Genomic DNA, 9187 nt, shown 5'->3' with positions numbered 1-9187 from the left:
GGACACAGAGGAGCGGATGGAGCAGCGTGAGGAGATGCTGAGCCAGGAGATGGCTTGTCTGCTGGAGGAGGTGGAAGTTCATCTTCCAGATGAACTCTGCAGGAGCAGGGCAATCTTGCCTGGAGAGCCATGCTCTTAGCTGCCTTCCAGCACTGGCGGTTCTGGGCCATTGCCGGCGTCTGTCTCCTGCTCTTGGTGCTGTGCAGGTGGCTCAGGAAATGGATGCATGAGCAGGCCTGCAGCAGTGACAAGGAGAGCTTCAGCAGCCAGGCACAACTGCAGGAGGAGCAAGAAGAGGAGCTGCAGGAGGAAGAAGGTGATGGAGAAGATCCTGATGATGGGAAGCATCTGGATGGGATTTTTGCCAAGCACATCCACTGGCCAGTGCAGGAGCTGTCCTACAGGCGCTGGGTGGTGAAGGAGCTGGTGGAGGAAGTCATCCAGGTGTACCAAGAGCTCTCCCCTGGTACTTATTTCCCAGTGATCCAGCCACCCATTGGGGTAGGCAGCACCTACGAAGGTTGGAGTCATCATGGGGATGATGCTGTCTACCGCCTGCTGGTGCCACTGAAAGCCGGTCGTGGCCACTCCTTCCGCTTGAAAGAGAGCCTCATGGAGCAGAGGCCAGAGAGAACTTTCCGGGCCAAAGTGCAACTGAAGTGCACCTGCACAACAGAAGAACCGGCGGAGAACATGCCGTGCTTCCTCCACCATCCTGACAAGAGGCAGAGGAGACATCGGCGGGAACACCTCCTCAGCGTGCTCTGCACCGGCTCCTACCTAGATGTGCACAAAATGGTCGCCTGGTTCCAGGACTTCGTGAGATCCATCTGGGGCGTGAGGCCTAAGATGTGTCACTACCATCTGAAGATGCTGCCCTCCCCACGCTCCTGCAAGCTGCAGCTGACAGATAGCCTGGGGAGAACCTTTGTCACTGAGCTGATATTTGGGCTGCAGCGAGGTGACTCGGACATCTTCCTGTGCAGCTGCAGTAGAGAGGCCACCTTGACCACGAGCACAACATGGTCAGCGAGCTGTGCTGTGGCAGAGGCAAAGTCCTTCCAGCATATCGCCAGGCAGGTGCCACGTGGCAGCTACCACCTGAAGTGCCTGCGTGTCTGCACCCAAATCCTGGCAGGCACAGGCTTTTCAAGTGCTGCCATGAAGGCCCTTGTGATGCACCTCCTGACCACCACACCCCTGTCAGGCTGGTGCAGGGGAGCTTTTGTGGAACGGCTCAAGGACATCATGCAGTACCTGCATTGCTGCCTGGAAAGGAAACATCTCCACCACTTCTTCCTTGGCAATGACAACGTGCCTGAGGAGATAAGCTTGCCCGCTGCCTATGAAATGGCTGAGCCTCTCAATCTTTTCCAGGGCCTGGCACAGGATCCAGCTGCCCAAGCCAAGGCACTCTGTGAGTTCAAGGTGATTTATGATAGGTTCTTAAGGCTGCTCGTCTCTGGACAACGCTTAGAGATCATTATGTCCGGAGCTGTTTCCCAAACTCACAGCTCATGGCAGACCAGCACCTCACAGAAAAAGAAGGGAGGGGGGAAAAAAAAGAGGAGATCACAGGAAACAGGAAGGAGAGGAACAACTCTGTGCAGCAGTCCTCTGCCAAGAGACACGGCATCATCCTCTCGGTGATGTCCCCAGCACAGGAGCTGGTGTGGACTCCAACGACGACAAAGAAGACTTCTGCCCTGCCGCTCCCTTGCCCTGGCTGTGGCCCGGATGAACTCCTGCTGGCAGCTCCAGCTGAGCAGGGGCCAAGCCTAGTGGCTTCTGTCAGAGACTTCTCTCGTGCACGGCACGGTGCCGTTGGGACTGGGTGCGGGCCTTGTGACCACCCAGCTGCCTGGCCCTATCTTCTATCTGCCCCCAGCTCCTCCTCACTGCTGCTCCCGTCCTCACTCCCACCACCGCCAGCTCCCTCCGACACTGCCCCACTGAACCCTTTCCCTCCCCCTTCAGTTTTCCCCATTCCCCACCTGGCTTCCCTGTTAGACTGTGTTGCATGAAAATAAACTGCCTCACATATGCCCTGAACCAGACAATGGAGCGGGAGCTCCAGGAGGTCTGGTTTTCCAGGACATTGCCCACATTGCCCAGGCCTGTCTGAACTTGTCCTGGGGTCCAAGTGGGCCAGGTTTTTGTGCCTTTGGCCATGTTTGGAGAAAACCTGATTCTATAGGTTGAAGTATCAGGTTTCTATCTCTCAATCTTTGGTGCCACCGGGCCTCACTGTCACAGGAAGTCTACAAATGCTAGAGGTGAGCAATTTGCCTTGTTTTACTGGAAGAAGTAACAAGAGCCACTGCCTCTGAATTCAGGTTGCAGCTAACTAACCCCTCTCCATAGCAGGTAAAGCTACAAGAGCTGCAGAGCCCAGAGCTGCAGGGACGAGAGCTGCTCAAAACCCTGAGCACCGAAGGTACCCAAATCACAGCCCGCCCAGACAGGCGTATCATCTGCCTGCCTGCACCGTGCCAGGGACACATCCTGGGAAGGGGCAGGGCATGAAGATATGGGCTGGGCAGGGCAGGGCTGAGCTGAGCTCAGCTGGGCACAGGCTCTGCTGCCTCCCAGCTGCCTGGCCCCTTCTCCTCCCTGCCCCTAGCTAATGTGGCTCACATGCCCACCCCCATCATCTCCAGGTCCCTCGTTCCCAGCCCCACGGAACCCCTTCACTCTCTCCCTTGCAGGCAGTGGCTGCCGTGGTTGCCACACACGTCTTGGCATCCGTTCTTAAATCCCTCATTTGGGAGTACAAAACCTTGGATGTGAACTGGATGAGGACACAGAGGAGCGGATGGAGCAGCGTGAGGAGATGCTGAGCCAGGAGATGGCTTGTCTGCTGGAGGAGGTGGAAGAACTGGAGCAGATGAACTCTGCAGGAGCAGGGCAAACTTGCCTGGAGAGCCATGCTCTTAGCTGCCTTCCAGCACTGGCGGTTCTGGGCCATTGCCGGCGTCCGTCTCCTGCTCTTGGTGCTGTGCAGGTGGCTCAGGAAATGGATGCATGAGCAGGCCTGCAGCAGTGACAAGGAGAGCTTCAGCAGCCAGGCACAACTGCAGGAGGAGCAAGAAGAGGAGCTGCAGGAGGAAGAAGGTGATGGAGAAGATCCTGATGATGGGAAGCATCTGGATGGGATTTTTGCCAAGCACATCCACTGGCCAGTGCAGGAGCTGTCCTACAGGGACGAGAGCTATTCAAAACCCTGAGCACCGAAGATACCCAAATCACAGCCCGCCCAGACAGGCGTATCATCTGCCTGCCTGCACCGTGCCAGGGACACATCCTGACACAGCAGCGTCCGCACGCAGATGCCATCCAAATGTGGTTTCCCAAAATCTGTTAAGATTTAGCCCATTCTATGTCTGTATGGGAACATGTGCCACCTTCTTCATATCTTTCATTAAGTCATGCACAACATTTCCTTCATTGTCTATTTCTAAACAGCAATTAGTAAGGATAAATTTGCCACATACTCCACCTTTTTGAGCTAATAAATTATCTAAAGCAAATCAGTTTTGATATATTGCAGTCTGTCTTTGAGTATCCTGTTTGGGTGGGAAGCTCAAAGCATCGCCTATTTTGTTAACTACTATTTCTAATACAGCTTGCAATCTTACAATTCTGTTAAGCATATAGATAGGATTGCAGCAACCCCAAGATCCATCTTCTGCCCAGGTGGCCAGGTCATAATAAGCTATTATTCTTTCTGGAGGCCACTCATTTTCTTTCCAGTTTCCTATGTCTAAATCTCTCCTAATTCTTCATAATTCTAGTATTTCCCCCTGGGCAATAGGTAACAGGAATAAACTGGGTCTTATAGTTCCCAACACACAAGACCCTGTCCAGTCCCTAGGTAACCAGGCATATGCTAATTTACCACAAATCCAATAGTATCCGTCTGGTGCTGGCCATCCTTTTGAAATTGATCTACCATCTGTCCACTTCCTCCCTTCTTCAGGCACTATCCCAGGATTTCCCCATGAGGTCCAATTTGATGATGTTTTATTCCATTCATAGCCTCCTTCACAGACTAAGTTCCCTACTGGAGTCTTCCCTTGTAATTTTTGCCAGCAGGTTCGACCATGGTTTGCAATATCCATTGAGTCTTCCTGTTACCTTTCATTTCCTTCCATATCGATGAATTAGAAATATCAACCTCCATAGATTCCCAAGGCCACTGATCACCTTGATTAGTACCTTCACAAACACAACAGTTAGTTACTCTTAAGGCTTTGGCAATATTTTCAGCAAGGTTTATAAATAAATTCTTAGCAACAGTTGGAATCTCATACTTGGTCCTTGTTTCTATTTCATGATAAAAAGAATTGAACAATAATCTTTTTGTGACAGGTTCCCTAGTCCTTTCAATAATCCTTATATCTAAATTGGCCCCTGGATTGTCTCCTTGTCCCCAAATCACAATCCCATATTGGGCATCCCTCTGCTTCCACTCACCTAGATTGTAAATAGTGAGCTTTACTGGATTACAGTTTCCTAAGTCACAATCTTCCTGAGCTAGGCCTTTCTCTTGCTTACTGTGATATCTTACCCAACTCATTGCTCCACAAGGGAAAGAATGATCATCACTGGCAGCATCACATGCATCAAATTCAACAGCTAGTGGTTTACTGAGATTTGTGGTAATACCACTTTGCTCTATCAACCTTCCTTTCTCATTATTAGTTCTTACTTCTATCCATCACTGATAGGGTACTTCTTTAGGATCATAACAGGTTATTTTTCCACTTTCATTACACTGGGCATACTCAGTCTGATTTATATAGCAAGGATTTAATTTTTCCCCCTTGTGTGATATACCAGAGTCTGACTTACTAGCCTTCCTTGTCGAGTTGTAACAACACAGTCGTTACAATTTTGTGCAGGTCCGAGTGTCAACCAAAACGTTATTATCAGGAGAGGTCCAGTTAGGGCCATGTTACTCAGCAGTCACACCTTAAGGGATTGCTGCCCTCAGTAGACTTTCTTGAGCTGCAGTACTGGTCTCCACTCCGGCCTTGCCCTCTTCAATTCCTTTTAGGGTTGACTAGGACTTGCTCTTTTCCAGGCTTATTCCTTAGCCTTTTCAGTTTCTTCTACTAATAGCAAATTGCCGAGATGTACTTCTCAATTTGACTTTGAGTTCCCAGGGTCTCTTACGGTTAAAATTCTCAAACTAGATCGATGCCTTACCCTATGGCGACACCTACAGGCTATCAATACAAAATGTTCACCTGCTCGTTAAGAGCCCGTATGAGATTCCAAATGTCTCCCTTGATTATTACAGTACTTAAACTTAGATAAATATATATATACTCCCAATTATGACATGAAATTTATATAGCTGATCAATTGGTATATAGATGCCTATAATATCATGCTTGTATGCTATGCCATTCTGATGGGAGCACTACTCACCACAGTGGAATAAAATTTTCCTCTCCACACTCGATGTCTGTAATCATGAAAGATCTTGCTCAATACAATAACCTCTTTTTTAAATAGTCCTCAAAAGCCTGTTCTCTAAGTTGTGATAATTCAATGTGATTTACAGCTGATCTAAAGTCCTGTAAGGATTCAATTGAAGTAGTCAATCGATCTGACACAAATCGCTCTAATGTAAATATCTCAATTACCAATGGTTCACAATACCAGCATGCAGACAATCTGCACAGTCCAGGCTGTACGTTTCTCCACAAACTCTCACAACAGGACAAAAACCCATTACCCAAGGATTACATTCATGTCCATGGTGGTGACATTGACCCCTTTCCCAGAAAGTCTCAGGACCACAGTGTTCATAACACTGCAAGTAAAACCAAAACCAATCAGAGGACTCCAGTGTGGTCTGTTAATGCCGCTGAAATGTCATCTGTAATTCTCCAGGAGCAGAGGTGACTTGCCACTCCTTTATTGGACCCTTTACTCATGAAGCATGAGTCCAACCTTTTTCTTCATCTTTCTCATTCCACTTAATTTTTTCCGTTGTTAATTTCTCATATAAAAACTTTACTTCTCACTGAACCCTTCAATCCAGGATCTACAATATCCTAATAGTCCTAGAAACTGTCTTACCTCTTTCTTTGATTTTTGTGGTGGCAAAGCTAGAATTCCCGATACCCTGTCTTGATCTAATTTCTTCTTTCCCTGACTAAGCCAGTGGCCCAAATATTTTGCCTCTTTTCCCACAAATTGTAATTTAGATCTTGATACTTTTAACCCTTTTTCCCCAACAAAATTTAGTAGTTCTATGGTGGTTTTTCTAGTTTCTTCCTCAGTCCTTCCTGCCACTAATAAATCATCCACATATTGTAATAATTTGGTTTCCCCTTTTGCTTCAAAGGTCTGCAACAACTTCTCTAATGTTTGTCCAAATAAATTAGGGGACTCTGTAAACCCCTGAGGCAACACTGTCCATCTAAGCTCTTTGTTTCCTCCCTGTATCAAGGTCTTCCCACTCAAAGGCAAAGTAATCTCAAGATTTCTCATCCAGGGGACAAGTCCAAAAGGCATCCTTCAAATCAATCACACTATGCCATGTATGCTGTGGTGTCAAGTGACTCAGTAAAGTATAAGGATTAGCCACCACAGGAAACTTAGCTATAGTCCTCTGATTCACAGCTCCAAGATCCTGCACCAGTCTGTATGATCCATCTGCTTTCCTTACTGGTAAAATGGGAGTGTTATGTGGAGACATACATGGTTCTAATGTTCCTTGTTTAATTAGTCTATCTATTACTGGCTTGAACCCCTTTCTTCCCTCCAGAGGAACAGGGTTTTGTCTGACCCTAATAGGTTGCTGTGGATCTACCATCTCTACTGAGAGAGGCTCCATTTCCAGTTTTCCTGACTCTCCTTCACTATACCAGACCTGAGGATTCTTCCTCATCTTCTGTAGTTAGAATGTACAACTGAATCTTTAACTCCCCCCCTTGGCTCTTAATATTAAGTCCCAGCCTCACAATCAAATCTCTCCCTAATAAATTAGGTTTGGCTTCAGGGACCAACAATAGACCATTAAGACAAAACCGTTTTTTTCTGATTCTATTTCTACATCTTCTAAAATAGGAACCTTAAAAGGTTCCCCTTTTGCTCCTACTACGGTCATATTCTTTTTCCCTGCTTTAACCCCTTTTGGTAGTTGTCTGATAGTTGATTTCTCAGCTCCTGTATCTACTAAAAATTGTACTTCTTCTTTCCAATAATTTTATCAAGGGCTCATTTGATGTTTGGGTCCCCAAAATATACAGCCCCTGACACCCCTAGTCTTCCTTAAAAATTTTCCCCTCCTGCTCTTTCTTTCTACAATACTTCTGTATGTGTCCCTTCTTGTTACAATAGTAATAAACAGGAACTTGCCCAGATTTTTCTGTTTCTCCTCCACGTATCTGTCACTCCCCTCTTTACTTTTGGCTTGCTTTCTCTTCTACTTACTTTCTGGCTTTTCCTAGTGTTGCAGTTTGAGCTGGGTGCCCCTTGCTGTGTTTACTTCCTGTGTCCAGAAATCCAGCCCAGAGGGGTGGACACAGGAAACTGTGTATTTCTTACCATAATTCTTTGCACCACTATAAGATCCAGTGCGGGGTCTAGCACTTTCTCTTTTCTTCCTCCTCCATCAGCCGGTAACTGGGGGAGATGTCTGCTGGCTTTGGGCCTGCTAGGCCCAAGGCCACGGGGGGATGGGCAGTCTCAGACCTGGCCAGATGAGACTAGCCCAGCAGAGGGAGGAGGAAGAAGGAGCCCTGGGGATCTTGGGTGTACCCTCAGGTGGGAATGGGATGTCTCTGGGTTTGTTTTGGGATTTTTCTTTGTCACTCTGCTTTTGCTTTTCTGTAAACATTCACTGCTTTCTATTTAAACTTTCATCACTTTTGCAATCCGTTTGCCTTGAGTGTTTATTCCTGCCCGTGGTGGGGAGAGGGGGCTGCCTCAACCCAGCACACCTAACAGCAGCTACAAAAATCTTAGCCTTCGCTTTTTGCTTTTCCTCATCCCTTCTTACATAAACCCTCTGTGCTTCCCTTAACAGCTCCTCCAGTCCCCTGTCCTGCCAATCATCCATTTTCTCTAGGTTTTTTTTCTAATGTCCCCCCAGGATTTTGCCACAAACTGAGTTTTTAATAATGCCCCTCCAACAGGAGAGTCAGAATCTACCCCAGAAATACATTTGAAAACTTTTTCTTTCTCCAACCACTCTGTCGGAGATTCATCTTTCTGCTGATGCTCACTAAAAGTTTTGTTTATATTCTGCCCCCGTGGAAATGCCTCCCTGATCCATTGTATCACTATAGTCCTGAAATCCTTCATATTTTGTCTCCCATCTGCTGCCTGATTATTCCAATTAGGGTTTACACTTGTCCACTTTTGGCCTCCAGGGGGACCTGCCTGATTTTGTCTCTCCCAGAGTCTTATTCCTGCCTGTCTAATCATTCCTCTTTCCTCCATAGTAAAGAGGATTCCTAATATTGATTGCATTTTTTCTCAGGTATAGGGACTGCTACAAATCCTATCCCTCCTTGATTTCCACCCAGAGGTATTTCTCTTAGAGGGTAGAGACCTCCTAGCTGCTCACTTTCTTCTGTCCCCCCCCCCCCCTTCCCCCCCCCCCCCTTTCCCCCCCCCCCTTTATTCTGCTTCTAGTCGGAACCGCGGTTAGAAGACCTCCGCACTCGCTTCGGAACTAAGTTCCGTCTCAGTCACACCCTCACACACACTCTCACAGCCAGATCCCACCCAACTGAACGGCAATCCTTCGTCCAGGTCGCTCGACCGAACGGTATACTCACAACTCATTGTCTTCGTTCGGGTCTTCGCGCGCAGAATTACAGGCTAAACCGGGAGCTTCAATTCTTTTGCTTGCCTCTTATTTTCGTAATCCTGTTGGGTCCGAACCTGCTCTTGGCAAGGGCCACAAAAGTGGGGCGCCCCCCTTAATCAATCACAACTTTCAGAGTCCCAAAAGGATCACGTCAGGGGTCACCAAATTGTTATAAATGAACGAACCAATTAAAGTCAATTGAATATAGTTTTAATTCGAAAAGAGCAATTTCAAAGCAATAAGAGACATGCAAAACAGTGCTGGGTGCTAAAATGCATACTAATGACTTGCTAACTACCCTATAAATATTCTACCCTTAATACATATGCATATAAAGGTGGGTTTATTTAA

General features: G+C 47.3%; 1 protein-coding gene across 1 annotated transcript; it reads left to right on the top strand.

Annotated features, from left to right (window-relative positions):
• The first annotated feature begins 16 nt into the window (after positions 1-16).
• LOC128897256 (inositol 1,4,5-trisphosphate receptor-interacting protein-like 1) lies at positions 17-5312 on the top strand. The gene is given in 5 exon segments (XM_054162158.1): positions 17-95; positions 98-244; positions 386-1428; positions 2709-2825; positions 5199-5312. Coding segments are annotated over 5 exon segments (1500 nt in total).
• The last annotated feature ends 3875 nt before the right edge of the window (positions 5313-9187 follow it).

The sequence above is a fragment of the Dryobates pubescens genome, chromosome 5, assembly GCF_014839835.1.
Source record: "Dryobates pubescens isolate bDryPub1 chromosome 5, bDryPub1.pri, whole genome shotgun sequence".
Taxonomy (NCBI): domain Eukaryota; kingdom Metazoa; phylum Chordata; class Aves; order Piciformes; family Picidae; genus Dryobates; species Dryobates pubescens.
Note: the sequence above shows the minus strand (reverse complement) of the source record. Positions and strands in the feature narration are given on the sequence as shown.